The sequence below is a fragment of the Symphodus melops genome (assembly GCF_947650265.1).
Source record: "Symphodus melops genome assembly, chromosome: 6".
Classification (NCBI taxonomy): domain Eukaryota; kingdom Metazoa; phylum Chordata; class Actinopteri; order Labriformes; family Labridae; genus Symphodus; species Symphodus melops.
In genome coordinates this window covers 1,933,663-1,954,561 of record NC_136696.1, presented here as the reverse complement: position 1 = coordinate 1,954,561, position 20,899 = coordinate 1,933,663, and the positions used below count along the sequence as shown (strand labels likewise).

General features: G+C 41.2%; 3 protein-coding genes across 11 annotated transcripts in view; all 3 read right to left on the bottom strand.

The window, feature by feature from the left end:
- LOC306825255 (uncharacterized protein) overlaps positions 1 to 14,685 on the bottom strand; it is a 59,545-nt gene extending 44,860 nt beyond the window's left edge. The window contains exons 1-4 of one of the 8 annotated variants that reach the window (XM_079345871.1): positions 14,398 to 14,680; positions 11,360 to 11,812; positions 2,445 to 3,608; positions 1,224 to 2,362 (exon numbers count right to left, since the gene is read on the bottom strand). In XM_079345871.1, coding sequence (XP_079201997.1) covers positions 2,187 to 2,362; positions 2,445 to 3,608; positions 11,360 to 11,812; positions 14,398 to 14,569 — 1,965 coding nt within the window. In that variant the 5' untranslated portion in view covers positions 14,570 to 14,680 and the 3' untranslated portion in view covers positions 1,224 to 2,186. Of the gene's footprint in view, positions 1 to 1,223; positions 3,609 to 11,359; positions 11,813 to 14,397 lie in introns of those variants that run through there. The other 7 variants (XM_079345872.1, XM_079345873.1, XM_079345870.1 and 4 more) reach the window with 7 other exon arrangements.
- Positions 1 to 20,899, bottom strand: part of LOC306825260 (uncharacterized protein) — a 154,448-nt gene that overhangs the window by 34,743 nt on the left and 98,806 nt on the right. The window contains exons 3-4 of one of the 2 annotated variants that reach the window (XM_079345883.1): positions 9,627 to 9,960; positions 5,971 to 6,355 (exon numbers count right to left, since the gene is read on the bottom strand). In XM_079345883.1, the coding sequence (XP_079202009.1) occupies positions 9,668 to 9,960 (293 nt within the window). In that variant the 3' untranslated portion in view covers positions 5,971 to 6,355; positions 9,627 to 9,667. Of the gene's footprint in view, positions 1 to 5,970; positions 6,356 to 6,573; positions 9,961 to 20,899 lie in introns of those variants that run through there. The other variant, XR_013779235.1, reaches the window with a different exon arrangement.
- On the bottom strand, positions 17,579 to 20,864 carry LOC306825257 (uncharacterized protein). The gene is made up of 2 exons (XM_079345879.1): positions 20,683 to 20,864; positions 17,579 to 19,090 (listed from the first exon to the last, which is right to left on the bottom strand). Exons 1-2 carry the CDS (start codon positions 20,852 to 20,854, stop codon positions 17,835 to 17,837), a joined length of 1,428 nt encoding a protein of 475 aa, XP_079202005.1. The 5' UTR covers positions 20,855 to 20,864; the 3' UTR covers positions 17,579 to 17,834.

Here is a 20,899-nt window from a genome sequence, read left to right as displayed (position 1 = left end):
GCTTACCGTAGTTGCGAGTCCTGTTGCGGCTCAATATTGTAGCGATTGTAGAGCCAATCGTGGGGTGTTGATGCCGCAAAGCATTATGGGTGTTCAGGACTTTGGTGTAAACCATGAGTGTTTTGGGTATTGCTGTTCATAACCTTCTGCGGTTGGCAAATTTTTGCGTTATCATTTTGTGTTCTGTATAATTAAATGGCCCTGCTTGGGGCAGTGTGTGTTGACTGAGACTTAGAGCTCGCCTTTTAGTCATTCTTCCACGCAGCTCGCCACAATATTTATCCATATATAAGGTGCCAGCTTTTGAAAAAATTTAAGGTTTTTTGGTGCGCCTTATAGGGCCGAAAATATGGTATACAGAGCCTTTGGAAGTGTCTGGCAGTCATGTTTAAGCATGACACTGAACCACAAGTGTTTTGTTGAATCATGTCTCCTGGAGTATTCATCTGTAGAATAAACTTTTATCAACGTAAGTCATCTGAGTTTAAGGAGTCTTAATCATAAGTCATAATTTCCTCAACACAAGGGAGTGGACATTCGCCAGGTGAATGGAAGTGCAGTGCAGTTCACCCTCAGTTTAACTTCTGACACCATGTGGAGTTTTCATACACTCGATGAATCAATATTTCTGTCAGTGACATGAATGCCGGACATATCTGCTCAGGTCACAAAACTTTATTGACAGGTTACAACTCTCCAATAAAACCCTGGGCATTTCTGGAGCAGTGAGTACAGGCCAGTGAACTGTTAACACCACGAGTAGGCCTGATAACTTAAGGCTCTACCTCACATAGTATAGTTAAAGACTGTAGCCTCCACACACAGGCCTGCATCCTGGGAGCGGATAAAGAGAAGATGGTGCCTGGCCATTTAGAGATTTGTAAGTGAGAAGAATTTTAAAATCTATTCTAGATTGTAGGGAGCAAGTGCAGTGAACATAGTACAGGATTAGTGTGATCCCTTCTCCTACTTTCAGACATTACATGAGCTGCAACATTTTGGACCAGTAGAAGTCTTCAGAGACCTTCCGGAGCACCCCGGTAAAAGGGAGGTAAAATAATCCAAGCTGGAGTAACAAACATTCAGACTAGTTTTGTCACAGGATATACCTGATCTTACAGATATTATTAAGGTGAAAATAGGCTGTGCTTGCAATGTGTTTTATCTGACAAATGAAGGACATATACAAGTTTTAGGCAGGTGTATAAAAATGCGTCCACAAATAGAAGTGAAAGTCCTTTATTTAATCAATTCACAAAATGCAGTGACTGAACAGAAGAAATATCTCAATGAAATCAAAATTTTGTTGAGACAACCCTTTGCCTTCAAAACAGCATCAATCAAAGGTACACTTGCAAACAGTTTTTGATAGAACTCAGCATGTTTTCTGCCGCTGCTTCCAGTGCACACCTGGGCATAGGTGGCAATTACATCCACAGGTAAGGAGAAAAAGGGAGATACAGTCTTGCCGTTATTTCCACTTCGGAGGAATGGTTTTTAGGCTGCAATTCTTCCATGAGGACCCCTTCGAACCAGACTTCTCCAGAAAGTATATGGGTCAGGTGTACCTGGGTCCCACTGGTTTCTGCCAGTTGCATTTTTTTGTTTTAATTTTTTATTCAAGAGAGAGGAAAGGGAACGAAATGAGAGAAATAACTTCATAGTATTTTATGCTACGGACACTTGATATCAGGACAATTAACAGACCTTGACGTGAGAAACTGCTTTGGTATGTGGCTCTTTGTTACAAAACACAAGCTTTCTTTAAGAGAGGGCTGGATGCCACGAGGAGAAATACTGTTGAAAAAACAATCGACTGTGTATTTAAACAAGCCTTGGGTTGGCATTGACTCACTTTCTGGCACCTAAGGGGTGGCTTGGGATAAGCTACGTGGAGTTGGTCAGATTTCTGACAGACAAGTTGCAGTGTAGGTACAAGCCGTGAAGGAGCACACTACGTCGCGCAGTAATGGTCACCACGAGTTCCAAGAGAACCGCTGCTTGTTTGGCCAGTCATCGGCTTTTAACCTGTTTCAATTTTGATGTGCTAATGCAAAGAACCTTTTGCTGTAAGTGATGTCCCAAAGGTACAACAGGTGGATGTCTTCTCACCTGTATGACAATGATTGCGGTTGTTCAGATCACACCTTGAGAAATCTTTACGCCCAACTGCAGAAGTGCGATCTCTAACCTGTGTGTGATTTCATGTGTCTTGTCAAATCTCCTTCATCTGAGTAAGATTTGTTGCATGTTGTGCAGGTAAACGGCTTTTCATCTGCATGAAGTTGAATAATGTGACTATTCAAATTTGAGCTCTGAGAGAAGCTTATCCCACAGGTGCTGCAGGAGAACGGCTTCTCACCTGTGTGTTCTTATGTGTTTTGTCAAACTACATGTCTTTCTGAAAGATTTGCCACAGGTTTTGCAAATAAAGGGCTTCTCACCTGTGTGAATTCGAATGTGCTCACATAACCCTGACCTTGAGGAGAATGCTTTTCCACAGGTGTTGCAGGAGTAAGGCTTCTCACCTGTGTGAATTCGAATGTGATTATTTAACACTGACTTTGAGGAGAATGCTTTTCCACAGGTGTTGCAGGAGTAAGGCTTCTCACCTGTGTGAATTCGAATGTGAGCAGTGAACCCTGACTTTGTGGAGAATGCTTTTCCACAGGTGTTGCAGGAGAAAGGCTTCTCACCTGTGTGAATTCGAATGTGCTCAGTTAACCCTGACCTTGTGGAGAATGCTTTTCCACAGGTGTTGCAGGAGAAAGGCTTCTCACCTGTGTGAATTCGAATGTGATTATTTAACCCTGACCATGAGGAGAATGCTTTTCCACAGGTGTTGCAGGAAAAAGGCTTCTCACCTGTGTGTGTTCTCATGTGTTTTGTCAGATTAAATTTCATTGTAAAAGATTTGTCGCAGGTTTTGCAAACAAAAGGCTTCTCACCTGTGTGAATTTTAATGTGTTTATTTAACACTGACTTCAAGGAGAATGCTTTCCCACAGGTGCTGCAGGAGAAAGGCTTCTCACCTGTGTGTGTTCTTGCATGAAGATTCAGTTCTGCCTTGAAACGGAATATTTTCCCACAAATCGTGCAGGTATGAGTCTTCTTACCTCTGTGGACACTCAGATGATTCTTTAATTCTGACTTTTTCTTAAAAGATTTGCTGCACGTGTCACATTTAAAAGAGTTTTCACCCTGGTGAGGACTACAGTCATTCTCTGATTTTTTACTCTTCTGACTTCTTCTTTTGTCACTGTTTTTCTTTGGGTCTGATTTTCCAGTTGATTCTGAGACTCCGAGCTCTCTTCCTGTGGGATCTTGATCCTCATCATCATGAGAGTTGTGAGAAAGAAGCTGGTGGTCACTCTTTAGTTGAACTTCACTGCTGTCACTCTCCTCATGAGTCAACATGAATGTGTCAGTCTCCTGCTTCAGTACCAGCTGCTCTCCCTCCTGACTGCTGCAGTCTTCCTCCTGCTCCTCTTTAATCTGTGGAGGCTCTGGCTCCTCTTGGTCTGGACTGGAGTTCCTCTCCTGGTTACAGAGCTGCTGGTCAGCCAGAACCTCCTCCTCCTCTTTACACACATGTTGCTGTGGGAGAGCTGGAGGAAGACAAACAAAAGCATTTATACTAAGATGTCCCTGAGCAGATCAAAGGCTTTGTTAAAAACAGGAACTTCAGATCAATTGATGCAGACAATAATCCAACAACAAATGACGAAAACAAAGATGTGCAAATAGAGATAAAAGTAATTTTGTTTTTACATCACAGTTGTGATTTGTGCTTGTGTCACATAGCAGGTTAGTTTTCTTTGATAACTGGTCTCATATCTGGAAAATGGAGGGCCGTCCAAAACAGCCATGTGTGGGTGCCTTAAAACCGTCTACCTTCTCTGGTGCAGACAAAGACCAGACCATTCAGCACTTCAACATAGCATGTTTCATTAATGTCTGATCATACAGTAAGTTCAATTTATCATTTCATACAGTTCATGTCTTACAGATTTCTCCTTTAAGACAAAAATAATAAATGTAAAATTATTTAGTTGAATTCTTCCTCTATCATTCAAAGATCAAGAAATTTGTTTTACTTGTTGTGCTGACTGGATATTCAGTGTTTTTCTCCTTTATTGTAGTTCGTTGGCATTGTTTCTTTTTGAAGCACAATAACTGATATAATAAACCTACCTATATAAGAGCTGGAAATATAATTATTTCTAACAGGAATCCTGTCTCCAAATGGAGATGTTTTAGGCTCTTGCTTCGCGTTTGCACTTCTCGGCCACCGTCGTTTATAACACTGTAACAGACATTGTAGTCTAATTAAAACAAGTTAGGCAGTTCCTCACCTGTTCTGTGTAAGGTGATGTGAGGTTTCCAAACGATATCCAGCAGTCTGCGCTGTCTATCTATCTCTTCCTCGTGCGCGATGATAGTTCTTTTAAAAACTACAAATATGTCTTCCGCAGCAGCCGTTAGTCGCTCGGTGATAAACTCTCTCAGACTCTCAGCTGAACACATTTTATAGTAGTTATTTTATTAAAGTTTAAAAAATACAACGAACTACGACAACAGACAAGTCTGAGAGGAGACGTAGCTGCGATCGGAACTGGCGCTATTTTTTGTTTAGGCGTCTTCCGCTGTGTGTCACACTATAAAGTACCGACAACAACGGAGGTGCGGCAGCATCTTTGTTCCGTTGTAAACATTTTTTTTTCCTTCGATATTGAACAAATTCTGGTAGAGAATTAAACTTTTGTCTCCTTGTAAAAAAAAAGTAAAACACAAAAGAAGACACACAGGGCAGTACATATAGTACTCTCTACTAAAACTGTCTTTACCTCGTATAATTTGTTGAGGAACTCACTATTTGCAGACATCCGTTTTAAAAAAATAAGTTATGAAGGGTTTGCTTTAATTCCACTTGCATTTATGTTTGTGATATTTACCCAGTAAGAAAATTATGTTGACCATGTTGGACACCTTTTTTGGAAGATCATCCATACATATCAAAATCTGAAAAAGTTCAAAGGACAGGTTCTCAGATTCGATATTTAACCAGCTGTAAAGATCTGCCAAAACTGAAATGTGATTGAACAAGAAAAGAAGAGTTCCTCAACAGTTTCAGGCTCTTCTCAGCAAAACCCACATTGATCTACTTCAAAATTAAAAGATTTCAGCAGCTGGGTAAACATTGTTCAATATCTTAATGTGAATCTTTTATAGTTTAGGATCGACTGGCCATTTAAGATACTTACAATATATATATATATATATATATATATATATATATATATATATATATAATATATTATTTTTATTTATTTTTGGCCTTTATGCCTTTATTATAGAGAGGAAAGTGGATAGAGACGGAAATCAGGGAGAGACATGCGGGAAATGAGCCACAGGCCAGACGCACACAGGCCTGAATGACACACATGCACAAGCAGGACCTGTGGGCAGGCCGGCTGCCCCAACAAGAAAGCGCCACCTGAGCTGGTGAGGGTTTGATGCCTTACTCAAGGGCACCTCTGCATTGCTCAAGAAGTGGTCTGGCACCTCTCCAGCTACCAGACCAGCTTCTATATTGCAATCCACATTGGGACTTGAACTGGCAACCGTCCGGTTCCCAACCCAAGTCCCTACCGACTCGGCAAAAGCTGGGCAACAAAAATGTGGGAGGAGGGGGGAATATTTGGGAAAAAGGTTGCTGTGTAAAACTAGGTTACTGTAGACAGCAGATACACAATTATGACAAACTGTCACACAGTTATTAAGTATACATATACTGTACATAGCAGTTAACTGTGGCCAGGTCGCTCTATGAAAATCAGAGGGAGCCTCAGACGCTTAACGAAGCTGCTTCAAATGTTCATTGAATAAATAATAACGCGGTATTATTGTAGAAAAGCTTGTTGTGGTTTGCGTCTACCTCTGTAGGATTTGAAAACTACTGTATCTAAATAAACAGCAAAATATTTTATTAAAGTTTATTTGGCTGCAAATCAGTTAAAAAACCAACAATTGACTTCAAACTCATTCTGGCTGCTGGGAATGCTGAAGAATTGAGACAAAATAATAAAACAATGCAAAGGTTATAATTTGCAGTCCTACAAACGTAACTAGTCACTGCATCAACTTATGAATTAATAAATAACAGCTCAGGTTTGCAACCAGTTTACAAAATAAAGGCACAATGTTAATTAAATATGTTAATAAGAGAAACATGAACAATTAAATACACAATATAAAACAAGACTCAAAGCTGCTCGTCTCTGTGGAGGGGCAGTAAATAGTCCCTTTGTACTGGCTGTGTCCTGTTTCTGCATTTATATATTGCTCACATTTTCTGCAGGTGTTATTCTGCACCTTTTCTTTTTATTTCCTGGGAGGAAAACAAGTATCAGTTGCGACAGCAGATGGCGTGGTAAATGGGACCTGTGGCAATGGACGCTTTGCTGCTACTGGTACAAAAGACAGTGCTTGTGGAAAAACAGGGAAGGCAAAAACAACTCGCTGTTTATCACAGTCCAGCAAGTTTTGCCACAAGGCAACAATTGTGCTGACTTTAAAAAAAGACAAGAAAAAGATTCAACCAAAAACAAAGATCTAATATGGCTGAGCCAGAGGACAGAGGTAGCTGGACTGCAGACTGGGCCGAGTCTGTGCCACAGACGACACATAACATGCAATCTTTTGGAGTAAACACGCAATTTAGTAGGCTACTCTTTAATTGGGATCTTAGTAAATCTTGTTTAGCTTTATTCAACACTAGTATTGCAAATATACAGTAAGGTAAACAAAAAAAAGTCACATTGTTAATCAAGTAAAGAATAGATTGAATAATAAAATAACATACAGTACAAACAAGAAAGTACAAATGAAAGACAGTAAAATACAGAATTCAAATTAAGATGAAGCAATGAAGACGCAGATAAAAATCATGGAAATCACCATGTAAATAGAGGGAAAATGTTTTATAATAATTCAGACATTTGTTACAAATCTTTATCATTGATTAAAAGGAGGGATTTCAGTTGGGACTTTAATTCTAGATTTAAAATTTACTAAATGAATTCACGCTCATTTGTATTTGATTTTTGGAGGCACATGTGAAGTGACATTTTATAGTTAATTTCGCACAGCATTGTGGGTGGTAAAACACAATTCCTGAAAAGATGCATCAGATCCATACTGCATAAAACCCAGAAGTTGATATCCATACTGAAATGATTAGTATACAGACGTGGACCCAAAAAATGCCCACTGGACAACCACGAGGGTTCAGTCCACTGAAGCTTCCCACTGCTAAGTCCGCACTACATACCGAACTGTGTCTATTCAGAAAGAGCCACCGTCTGCACACACCCTGTCCTCTCACTGCATTGTCATGTTCTGGTTTGTTCTGGTTGATTGAATCACAGTGAGGTGAAAAACCAAGCTACGGAAGCATATTGCATTCACCCCAAAAAAGAATTAGAGACATTATCTCATAATTATGAGATAATGTCTCTATATGTGTGCAGTCATTACCAGAGCAAGCTTGAAGAAGGGGCTGTAGAGGAAGAGAGCAGACAAGCCAGGGCAGTGGCTATGAGGCAGCAAGGCAGCTGGACCCGGTGGAACAGTGTCCAGGGAAGATCCCTCAGTTGGAAGGACATTTGGAAAATGGTGGGGCATCAGCTGAAGATCCTCCTGAATTCTGTTTATGATGTGCTGCCAACACCAACAAATCTGCATAGATGGAGGCTGACAGATGACCCCTTCTGTGTGCACTGTAAGAGAACAGCAAGCTTGGAATACATTTTGTCATCCTGTCAAGCAAGCCTGACTGAGGGGAGATTCAGGTGGCGCGATGATAAGTTGCTGGCGCAACTGGCCGATGGTCTGGAGAAGGAGAGGAAGCGGAAAAGAACCAAGGCCAAAGGCAAAGGCCCCCGCTTCATTGGCTTTCTCAGTCCTGGGGAAAAGGCAAGCAAGGAGGACAGATGTGCAGGGATCCTTGGTATTGTAGATGACTTGGAGATGATAGTTGACCTTGAAAGGCAACTCAAGTTACTGGGGGTGTTTGCCATCCCTAGCCTCTGACCAGATATTGTCCTCTGGTCCCCGGCAACAAAGCAAGTTGCTTTAATAGAGTTAATGGTGCCCTGGGAGAAAAGGATCGAGGAGGCACACGAACGCAAGTTGGGGAAGTATCAGCTCCTCATTGCAGAGAGCCAGCAGAGCGGGTGGAAAGCCTGGAACCTGCCGGTGGATGTGAGGTGCAGGGGGTTTCCAGGTCAGTTCCTTTGGAGACCACTGGGGATGTTTGGGATGAAAGTTGCAACCCGCAAGAAACTGGTGAGAAACATCTCAGAGGAGACAGAAACAGCATCCAGGTGGCTCTGGATAAAGAGGAGTGAGCGGTGGCTTAACCAAGCTGGCAGGGGAGAGGGAGAGCAGAGCCGCATTGTGAGGTCCTGAACGACCAAGGGAGCAGTTCCAGGATGCTGGTTCTGCTGTCAAGCCCCACTAAAGTGTTATGGGCTTGTTGACGAAACACAGGTGAAGTGGGGTGCCCACTTGAAAACCCAGTGAAGTTTACAGGTCTGTAACATGCAACTCTGCCCCCAGTTGAAGATGTCTGAAGGGAGCAATTTCTATGCTAGCCACTGCACAGGAAGAGCAGGTATAAATCCTGCCAAGAGTGGTATACCCTACTGTTAAATGTCATACAGCACTGAGGTAAGACTGATACAGACAAATATGAATTCTCCCCTTAAGCCCTGTTTCCACTGAGTGGTTCGGATTGGTTCATCTCAGTGTGGCGCGCATTTTGCAGCGTTTCCATAGACTAATCCCGGGAAAGATTTCCAAATGACTGATCTGTACTGTCCCACTTTTTGGGACCCTTCGTTAGGGTGCTAAGAATATCGAGCCAACCTGAAAAGGTGGAGCTAAACACTGCAGTCCGTTGATTGGCTAAAAGAATTGTCACTTTCTGTGTGACTATACAGTAAACAAAACCACACCATGTCTAAACCATACAAAGCCTATTGTTTACGTTTGTATTTCTCCTTGCGGCACACAGCCTTCTCTGAAACAAAGCTTTATTGACTTTTGTAATAAAGATCCACATGCCAGCAACAGAGTAGATGAACTGCTGGATGTCTTTCATCGTTGGTTTTGTTTGTATCGTGCTTTTCTCCTTTGTTGAGTTTATTACTTAGCGGTTAGCTCTTAGCTGCTATCATATGACGTTATTTACATAGCGACTATCGTCATCTGGCTTACACACCACCTACCAAATAGGGCACGAGTGGCTGTGGTAACGGGATCGGGCGTTATCGAACCAAACTGTACTGATCCGTACCGGACTGCCCTGTGGAAACGGGGTTTTAGATCGATTTCTTACCGGGCATGCTTCTCGTTGTTGTTACACTTTATAATTAAACACATTAGTGAAGGTGACAAGCAGATGTGAAGACATCGGCATCAGTCTACAACTAAAATCTCTTCTAACCTGAAGTAGCCTATCTGCTCATCTCCTCATCTGTGGATAACTGTTCCTTTCCCCACTCCAATTTTGATGTGCTAAAGCAATGAACCTTTTGTTCTAAGTGATGTACCACAGGTACTACAGCTGTATGTCTTTTCACCTGAATGAGAATAATTGCGGTTATTCAGATGTCACACCAGAGAAATCTTTTCCCGCAGGTGCTGCAGAAGCCTCTAATGTGTGTGTTTTCAAGTGTCTATTCAAACTACTTTTTAATGTAAAAGATTTGTTGCATATTAGGCAGGTAAACTCTTTTGAGTGTGATTTCCTATGGTCATTTAAATCCCCTTTAACTGAGAAAGATTTGTTGCATTTACTGCAGGTAAACGTATGAATTTGACTCATGTGTCTTTTCAAATCTGAGCTATGATAGAACCTTTTCCCACAGGTGCTGCAGGAGAAAGGCTTCTCACCTGTGTGTGTTATGAAGTGTCTCGTCAAATTACCATGTGCTGTGAACGATTTGCCACAGGTTTTACAAACGAAAAGCTTTTCCCTTGTGTGAATTTGACTATGATGATTTAACCCTGACTTTAAGGCGAATTCTTTGCCACAGGTCTTGCAGGAAAAAGGCTTTTCGCCTGTGTGTGTTACGAAGTGTTTCGTCAAATGACCTTTTTCCCTGAAAGATTTGCCACAGGTTTTACAAACAAAAGGCTTCTCACCTGTGTGAATTCGATTATGTACATTCAACCCTGACTTTAAGGCGAATTTTTTGCCACAGGTGTGGCAGGAATAAGGCTTCTCGCCTGTGTGTGTTCTCATGTGTACCGTTAAATCACTTTTAAATGCGAAAGATTTGTTGCATGTAGTGCAGGTAACAGACTTCACACCTGTATGAATATGAAAAATGTGCATTTTCAAGTCTGACCTCAGGGAGAAGCTTTTCCAACAGGTGCTGCAGGAGAAAGGCTTCTCACCTGGGTGTGTTCTAATGTGTCTTGTCAGAGTACTTTTTTTTCTGAAAGATTTGCCACAGGTGTTGCAAACAAAAGGCTTCTCACCTGTGTGAATTCGAATGTGATCATTTAACACTGCCTTTAAGTAGAATGCTTTCCCACAGGTGCTGCAGGAGAAAGGTTTCTCACCTGTGTGTTTTCTTGTATGAAGAGTCAGTTGTCCCTTTAAACGGAACATTTTCCCACAAATCGTGCAGGTATGAGTCTTCTTACCTCTTTTGACACTCAGATGATTTTGTAATTCTGACTTTTCCTTAAAAGATTTGCCGCATGTGTCACATTTAAAGGAGTTTTCACCCTGGTAAGGACTACAGTCACTCTCTGATGTTTTACTCTTCTGACTTCTTCTTTTGTCACTGTTTTTCTTTAGGTCTGATTTTCCAGTTGATTCTGATACTCCGAGCTCTCCTCCTGTGGGATCTTGATCCTCATCATCATGAGAGTTGTGAGAAAGAAGCTGGTGTTCACTCTTTAGTTGAACTTCACTGTGGTCACTCTCCTCATGAGTAAGAGTCAACATGAATGTGTCAGTCTCCTGCTTCAGTACCAGCTGCTCTCCCTCCTGACTGCTGCAGTCTTCCTCCTGCTCCTCTTTAATCTGTGGAAGCTCTGGCTCCTCTTGGTCTGGACTGGAGTTCCTCTCCTGGTTACAGAGCTGCTGGTCAGCCAGAACCTCCTCCTCCTCCTCTTTACCCACATGTTGCTGTGGGAGAGCTGGAGGAAGACAAACAAATACAGTAAAATGAAGAATGTAGAGCATCTTCTGGCGTAATATCTGTTTGTTTTAAATGAACGTGACCCCGTCATACTTCATCAAAATATAGCACCAGAGAAGAGTTCGTTTTTTCCTCACCTATTCTGTGTAAGGTGATGTGAGGTTTCCAAACGATATCCAGCAGTCTGCTCTGACGGTTGATCTCTTCCTCGTACTCGACGATTGTTTTTTTAAAGATTAAAAATATGTCTTCAGCAGCAACTGTTAGTCGCTCTTTAATGTGCTCTCTTCCTGTGGGATCTTGATCCTCATCATCATGAGAGTTGTGAGAAAGAAGCTGGTGTTCACTCTTTAGTTGATCTTCACTGTGGTCACTCTCCTCATGAGTAAGAGTCAACATGAATGTGTCAGTCTCCTGCTTCAGTACCAGCTGCTCTCCCTCCTGACTGCTGCAGTCTTCCTCCTGCTCCTCTTTAATCTGTGGAGGCTCTGGCTCCTCTTGGTCTGGACTGGAGTTCCTCTCCTGGTTACAGAGCTGCTGGTCAGCCAGAACCTCCTCCTCCTCTTTACACACATGTTGCTGTGGGAGAGCTGGAGGAAGACAAACAAAAGCATTTATACTAAGATGTCACTGAGCAGATCAAAGGCTTTGTTAAAGACAGGAACTTCAGATCAATTGATGCAGACAATAATCCAACAACAAAGATGTGCTTCAGATAGATAGATAGATAGATAGATAGATAGATAGATAGATAGATAGATAGATAGATAGATAGATAGATAGATAGATAGATAGATAGATAGATAGATAGATAGATAGATAGATAGATAGATAGATAGATAGATAGATAGATAGATAGATAGATAGATAGATAGATAGATAGATAGATAGATAGATAGATAGATACTTTATTGATCCCGAGGGAAATTCAGGGCATCCAGTAGCAGTATACAGACAGGCAGGACACAAGACATTGGTTACAATACACACCCGCTGTCCCCCCTCCCCTCTCTATACAATAATCCCCCAAACAAGATTTAGCAGCCCCTATGCGACTAAGACTAAAGGTTAAACCTGTGCAGTTAGCATTAGCATTAGACTTAAACTTATATAGCATAATGTACCTAACCTGTGAGGAGAGAAAAACATGTGTGCTGGTTAAAGAGACCTGTAAACAGTTAAAGAGCCTTAGAAACAAAGTGCTGACCTTCTAGAAACTAGTTACATGTGCATGTACAGAGGTCTTTGAGGTAGTGCCAGAGGTGTGAGTACAGTCGTTAAACAGTCAATGCAGGAATGTAAATTGGGCTCAGCAACATAAAGGAGCAGTGATTAGCATTAAGTGTCCAAAACAATAAGGTGAAACCAGGAGTGATTAGGGTGATTGCCAATGAAAATAGGGTCGAAAGTAATTTTGTTTTTACATCACAGTTGTGATTTGTGCATGTGTCACAGAACAGGTTAGTTTTCTTTGATAACTGGTCTCATATCTTGCAAATGGAGGGGGATCAAAAACGGCCATGTGGGGGTGCCTTAAAACCGTCTAACTTCTCTGGTCCAAACAAAGACGAGACCATTCAGCACTACAACATAGTAGAGCTGAAACGATTCCTCGAATAACTCGAATAATTCGATTACAAAAATTCATCGAGGAATTTTCGCTGCCTCGAGGCTTCGATAAGTTTTTTTTTTGCGTCATCAAAACTTTGCTATGTGTATAAAACACGTTTAAATCTAGCTGCAGCTACCTGCTCCTCTCTCTGACACACACACACTTTAGCGCTAACACGCACACACGAGCGTGACGTGCCCCTTTTAACTTTTAGTCAGCACACAGTTGATCCGTGATCCATACGGCCGAGTCGGGAACACGTGATCCGGTCAAACGGTCGGCTTTTCTCCGTTCACTCTCTCCGTGTTTGCAGCTAACATAACGATAGCAGCGTCCTCTCAGTCTCTGTCATAGACGCGTCTATGGTCTCTGTAGTCTCAGCTAACATAACGATAGTAGCGTCCTCTCAGTCTCTGTCATAGACGCGTCTATGGTCTCTGTAGTCTCAGCTAACATAACGATAGCAGCGTCCTCTCAGTCTCTGTCATAGACACGTTTATGGTCTCTGTAGTCTCAGCTAACATAACGATAGCAGCGTCCTCTCACAGTCTCTGTCATAGACACGTCTCTGGTCTCTGTAGTCTGTGAGCGTGCTGAATGTACGTGCTGCAGGAGCAGACAGAGATACACTTTTAATAATATACAGGCTGATTATATTAAATGTCTAATGTCTTCAAAGCTAAATCAAGAGATGACTTGTTTGTGGAATAATAATTTAGCAAATATATATTTAAAGTTTTTCAATCTCCTGATCTGACATAATGATTGATTCTGTGATTGATTCAACAGAACATAATGCTTTCTCAATTAAATGTACTGTAACAGATGTGTAGGCTACACAAAACAGTATTTGCTATTTCAGCCATTAAAACATGTTTGGCCTGTATTTTTAATTTACCTGCCGCCTTGACCAGTGAATCAAAAAGTTTATTTGGGACCCTGTCAGTAATATGGTGAGTGTCAGCAGCTGTAGAGCTGAGGTGGTTGATTGTAACAAGCAGGCGTTACCATGGTCACTGTAGGGACCCGAGACGAGTTAAACCTTAATTAAGCAAAAGTATGATTTATTCGATTACTCGATTATTCGGCGGGATATTCGATAGAATACTCGATTACTAAAATATTCGATAGCTGCAGCTCTACAACATAGCATGTTTCATTAATGTCTGATCATATAGTAAAGTCACTTTACCATTTCATTTAGTCCATGTCTTACAGATTTCTCATTTAAGACTTAAATAATAAAAGTCTGATTATTTAGTTGAATTCTTCCTCTATCATTCAGAGATGAAGAAAAAAATGTTACTTGTTGTGCTGACTGGATATTCAGTGTTTTTCTCCTTCATTGTAGTTAGTTGACATTGTTTCTTTTTAAAGCACAATAACTGATATACTATACCTAACTATATAAGAGCAGGAAATATAATTTGTAACAAGAATCCCGTTTCTCTGAAAGAAGATGTTTGGGGCTCTTGCTTCGCCTTTACACTTCTCGGCCACCGTAGTTTATAACACTGTAACATATAATGTTGTCTAATTAAAATAAGTTAGGCAGTTCCTCACCTGTTCTGTGTAAGATGATGTGAGGTTTCCAAACGATATCCAGCAGTCTGCGCTGACGATCTATCTCTTCCTCGTGCGCGATGATAGTTCTTTTAAAAACTACAAATATGTCTTCCGCAGCAGCCGTTAGTCGCTCGTTGATAAACTCTCTCAGACTCTCAGCTGAACACATTTTATAGTCGTTATTTTATTAAACTTTGAAAACTGACAACAGTCAAGTCTGAAAGGAGATGTAGCTGCGATCGCAACTGGTGCTCGTTTGTTTACTTCCGCTGTGTGTCACACTATAAAGCACCGACAACAACGGATGTGCGGCAGCGTTTTTTTTCCCGTTTTTAACATTTCTGAAAGAGAATTAAACATTTGCATGAGAAATATAAAGTATTCATGTAAACAAACACATATACAATCTATATGGCATGGATAATCTCCATTAAAAAAAAATAAAAACACAAAAGTAGACACACAGGGAAGTACATATTGTATTATTATGTTGACCATGTTGGACACCTTTTTGGAAGTCATCCATACACATTGCTCAAAGAAAATAAAAGGAACACTTAAACAACACAATGTAATTCCAAGTCAACCACACTTCTGTGAACTTAAACCGTCCACTTAGCAAGCAACACTGATTGACAATCAACTTCACATGCTGTTGAGAAAATGGAATAGACAACAGGTGGAAATTATAGGCAATTAGCAAGAACCCCAATAAAGGAGTGGTTCTGCAGATGGTGACCCCAGACCACTTCTCAGTTCTGATGCTTTCTGGCTGATGTTTTGGTCACTTTTGAATGCTAGCAGTGCTCTCACTCTCGTGGTAGCATGAGACGGAGTCTACAACCGACACCGTTGTTTTATAGTATTGCTTTTTTTTAATTGCTATTTTTTATTTACATTTGTCATGTTTATTGTTATTCTTTAGTGCTCTTTTTATGCACTGCAGGTTTGCACTGCGGGTTGGGGGGATTGCAATTTCATCTGTGCAAGGAGGAACAGGAGGAGCGCTGCCAGAACCCTGCAAAATGACCTACAGCAGGCCACAAATGTGCATGTGTCTCCTCAAACGGTCAGAAACAGACTCCATAAGGGTGATTTGAGGGCCCGATGTCCACAGGTGGGGGTTATGCTTACAGCCCAACACCGTGCAAGACCTTTGGCATTTGGCAGAGAACACCAAGATTGGAAAATTGGCCACTGGCGCCCTGTTCTCTTCACAGATGAAAGCAAGTTCACACTGAGCACGTGACAGAGTCTGGAGACGCCGCGGAGAACGTTCTGCTGCCTGCAACATCCTCCAGAATGACCAGTTTGGTGGTGGGTCAGTAATGGTAATGGGGTTGGCATTTCTTTAGAGGGCCACACAGCCCTCCATCTCCTCGCTAGAGGTAGCCTGACTGCCATTAGGTACCAAGATGAGATCCTTAGACCCCTTGTGAGACCATATGCTGGTGCGGTTGGCCCTGGGTTCCTCCTAAGGCAAGACAATGCTCGACCTCATGTGTCTGGAGTGTGTCAGCAGTTCCTGCTAGATGAAGGCATTGATGCTATGGACTGGCCTGCCCGTTTCCCAGACCTGAATCCAATTGATCACATTTGGGACATCATGTGTGGCTTCATCCACCAACGCCATGATGCACCACAGACTGTCCAGGAGCTGGCAGATGCTTTAGTTCAGGTCTGGGAGGAGATCCCTCAGGAGACCATCCACCACCTCATCAGGACCATGACCAGGCGTTGTAGGGAGGTCATACAGGCACATGGAGGTCACACGCACTACTGAGCCTCATTTTGACTTGTTTTAAGGACATCACATCAAAGTTGAATGTGTCTGAGTTCGTTTTTCCACTTTAATTTTGAGTGTTACTCCAAATCTAGACCTCCATTGGTTAACAAATGTGATTTCCATGAATCATTTTCATGTGATTTTGTTGTCAGTACATTCAGCTATTAAAAGAACAAAGAATTTAATAAGAATGCTTCACTCATTGAGATCTAGGATGTGTTATTTTAGCATTTCCTTTATTTTTTTTAGCAGTGTATTTCAGTGGCTCTGTCGAGGGGCAGCTCATGCATGGACTGTTGCCTGTGTCTTGAGCTGAAGAAAAGGACCTCCTTCATTTAGGCATGATAGTCCGTCATGTTGCAGGTAGCAAGATGTTAACCATGAGTGACTGACAATAGGGTCAAATTTGACACATGATCATTTAACTCTGGTAGAAGCGGATCCGTAACAAGTTCCACCTACTCTGGTTATGAGCAAGACAAGCTTGCTGCCATACTTTTATTTAAAAAATGTTTAAATACCAAAACATACTAATTATGATATTGATTCAAGTCAGGTTTAAACACTCAGATGCAACACAACATAATAAATCCCATCCCACTGTTCAAACATCAATGTAAACACAAGCTTGTTATGTTAAAAATGCCTTTTGCATTTTGCTACTGACCATTATTCTCAATGGGGAAAAAACAGACGTTACCAGATAAGCAAATTACATGTGACAACACAAATTTCATAATTTTGTACATAAACAAAAATAATCATCTTTATATATTTCACACAGCATCAGGAGAAGTTTAAACCAACTAAAAATCAAAAAGCAGTGAAACTGAAAGTTAGCTTTAATGCACGAGGCACTTTATTTAGCATGCGAGCACTTATGACCGTTATTGCTCCCTCTACACTCACAGAATGAACAGTGTCATTACACATGAATCACATCATGAATGTTCTAAACTTCAGTTACAAATCTGGAAAAGACAAAGAAAACACACCATGTCGGCTGTAATTATTCACTCTTCTCTCACTTCTGCCAGACTGAAGCAGAGCAACAAGGACAGTAAACGGTCCGCTCAGCATGGGGACGTGCTGCCCCCTTGTGGTCCATTCAGGAACAACTTCTTTCATCAAAATACTACAATATCATATTCATACAAAAGAACCAAATACAATTACAAAATTTCACAACACATTTCAGTGTGTCACACCTAACATCCATTTCTAGGATAATTGGATTCAAGCATAATCCTTAACTGCAACCCTCCTCAAGTTGGATGCATGTGTGATATGTGCTGGGGTGTGGTTGGCCATGCTTACTGAGGCAGAAGGGCCGTCCTAAAGAAGGTAAATCAAAAATGATTTCAAAAGATTTTATAAAATTTGTGGAAAATTCAAATCAGTAAAGTGAAAATATAAAAAGTAAAATAAAAATAAAGGATAAAATATTTGTTTAAACCCGAGTGCATGAACACTTCAGGTTGTTTCCCCCCCCCCCCAATGGAGTCACCTGCAATCGTCGTCCGGTCTCACAAAATCCCTAACTGATTGTGAGCAGTGTACGTCTTTTCAACTGTATGACAATTATTCTGATTATTCAAATGTCACACCTGAGAAATCTTTTCCCACAGGTGCTGTAGAAGTATGGCCTCTAATCTGTGTGTGACTTCCTGTGCGCTTTTAAATCCCCTTCATTCGGGTAAGATTTGTTGCATGTTGTGCAGGTAAACAGCTTTACACCTGTATGAATTTGAATGTGCCTATTCAATTTTGAGCTCTGAGAGAAGCTTTTCCCACAGGTGCTGCAGGTGAAAGGCTTCTCACCCGTGTGTGTTCTCATGTGTTCTGTCAAATGACCTTTTTCTCTGAAAGATTTGCCGCAGGTTTTGCAAACAATATTCTTTTCACCTGTGTGAATTCGAAGGTGCTTATTTAACACTGTCTTTGTGGAGAATGCTTTCCCACAGGTGTTGCAGGAGAAAGGCTTCTCACCTGTGTGTACTCTCATGTGTCCTGTCATATTTTCTTTTTTTCTGAAACATTTGCCACAGGTTTTGCAAACAAAAGGCTTTTCACCTGTGTGAATTCGGATGTGAGTATTTAACACTGATTTTTTACGGAATGTTTTCCCACAGGTGCTGCAGGAGAAAGGCTTCTCACCTGTGTGTGTTCTAATATGTCTCTTCAAATTACCATTTGCCCCGAAAGATTTGCCACAGGTTTGGCAAACAAAAGGCTTCTCACCTGTGTGAACTCGGATGTGAGTTTTTAACACTGACTTTTTACGGAATGTTTTCCCACAGGTGCTGCAGGAGAAAGGCTTCTCACCTGTGTGTGTTCTTGCATGAATAATCAGTTCTGATTTGTAACGGAATATTTTCCCACAAATCGTGCAGGTATGAGTCTTCTTACCTCTTTTAACACTCAGATGATTTTTTAATTCTGACTTTTCCTTAAAAGATTTGCCCCATGTGTCACATTTAAAAGAGTTTTCACCCTGGTGAGGACTACAGTCACTCTCTGATGTTTTACTGTTCTGACTTCTTCTTTTGTCACTGTTTTTCTTTGGGTCTGATTTTCCAGTTGATTCTGAGACTCCGAGCTCTCTTCCTGTGGGATCTTGATCCTCATCATCATGAGAGTTGTGAGAAAGAAGCTGGTGTTCACTCTTTAGTTGATCTTCACTGTGGTCACTCTCCTCATGAGTAAGAGTCAACATGAATGTGTCAGTCTCCTGCTTCAGTACCAGCTGCTCTCCCTCCTGACTGCTGCAGTCTTCCTCCTGCTCCTCTTTAATCTGTGGAGGCTCTGGCTCCTCTTGGTCTGGACTGGAGTTCCTCTCCTGGTTACAGAGCTGCTGGTCAGCCAGAACCTCCTTCTCTTTACACACATGTTGCTGTGGGAGAGCTGGAGGAAGACAAACAAAAGCATGTATGCTAAGCAAGCCTACAACAAGCTTTGTTAGTGGCAGGGTGCCAAATCCACAACTACAACATAAACAAAGATGTGCTGCGCTGCTAATAGGGTGTAATTTTGTTTTGACATCACAGGTCACTTTTCTGTAGTTTGATGCAACCAAAAACAAAAAAAGTGTGTCTGATACTACCTACAGTGGTCCCCCAACCCCAACTGCTTCAGTGCGCTCCCTGCATAGCAGCCCCACTCTGATATCTCTCCACAGTGCATGTGTGTGATTCAGACCTATGTGTATGAGAAGCATGTCTCTCAATCAAAGATAGAAAAAAACAGAATTTCCCTCAGGGAGAATCTAAAAAAAAAAAATGCCGGCATGCACATTGCGTGTCCCTGCATCTAAAATATTGTACATATTTTGTATAAGGCTTCGATTGTAAACTGCCATCACCTTTGTTAATCCGGCATCAGATGCAAGATAAGACCACGAGTTGGGTATAGAAGTATAGACTTTATTAACAATATTATTTCATTTAAACGGAGGCTATAAATCCCAGGATAAAAAAGGGCCCACTGATGTAACCCTACAACCCTACAACACAACAAATTTGAATAAACACACACTTAAGAGTAGAGATGCACCGATACCACTTTTTTGCAAACCAATTACAAGTACAATTACTCACATTTGGGCACTCACTGATACCGACAACTGTAAGTGACAACATGATTCTGTGTCACACCTTGCAATGGGAAAGTTTCAATTCAATTAATATGTTCGTTGTTGTAACGCTTGTTTTTTAATGCCACATTTGTCAAGCGTTATTGTATATTTATATAATTTGTTGGCACAAGCTGTGTTGCAAATATCTTAGTGTAACAATAAATGTAAATAATAGTGGGGGTCACAATCCGTTATTAGTCTTCTTAGCAAATAAACTGTAAATTATGATTACAGTGTGCACCAGATTCAACAACAGGTATGTTTAGGTAGTTGTAATAAAAGTAACAAAAGGGGAAAAGGTAAACGATGTTTAGAGTGTGGTGCTTTTTATTTTTATATTTGCTGGGGTGTCAACATTTTTTTTTCTCAATATGAACCAATGTTAATATAAACACATCCAATTGGCAAATTATAATTTTACAACAAGGCCTTGATCCTCAGCTTTTCAGAAATATCAGATTGGGGAGGATTTAAGTTTATTTTTCACCAGTTTTTTAGTTTTCTGAATGTTTAAGACTTTTTCCCCCTCCCCATAATTCCTCCATGAGAACAAAGCTTTTCTTCAGCTTTAAAAGTTATTATTTATTATTATTGTTACAGGTATTATTTGTGTTGATACGTGGACTAGTAAGTGAGTTACACCTTTTTTGTGTGGATTTTCTATCCTGGATGTAAGCACAAGCAGGACTACATCCCCAGGTGGCGGCGCTGCAGACACGTCACATCATCAGGCGCTGATTGGCCGTGAGGAATCATCGAGTTGTCTATGGCTCTGGCTTCGCGTTTGCGCTTCTCGGCCACCGTAGTTTATAGAATCATAACATACACGTGTCTAAGTCAAATTAGCTAGGCAGTTCCTCACCTGTTCTGTGTAAGATGATGTGAGGTTTCCAAACGATATCCAGCAGTCTGCGCTGTCGCTCTATCTCTTCCTCGTGCTCAACGATAGTTCTTTTAAAAACTACAAATATGTCTTCCGCAGCAGCCGTTAGTCGCTCGGTGATAAACTCTCTCAGACTCTCAGCTGAACACATTTTGTTGTTGTAGTTTATTAAACTTCAACTACGACAAAAAAGATC

What these genes read in the sequence shown, in the direction of transcription:
- LOC306825257 (XM_079345879.1), bottom strand. Translation starts at nt 20,854, where the DNA reads ATGTGTTCAGCTGAGAGTCTGAGAGAGTTTATCACCGAGCGACTAACG. An exon ending in CATCATCTTACACAGAACAG is followed by an intron (nt 19,091 to 20,682) that starts GTGAGGAACTGC and finishes GTCTTCCTCCAG; the next exon opens with CTCTCCCACAGCAACATGTG.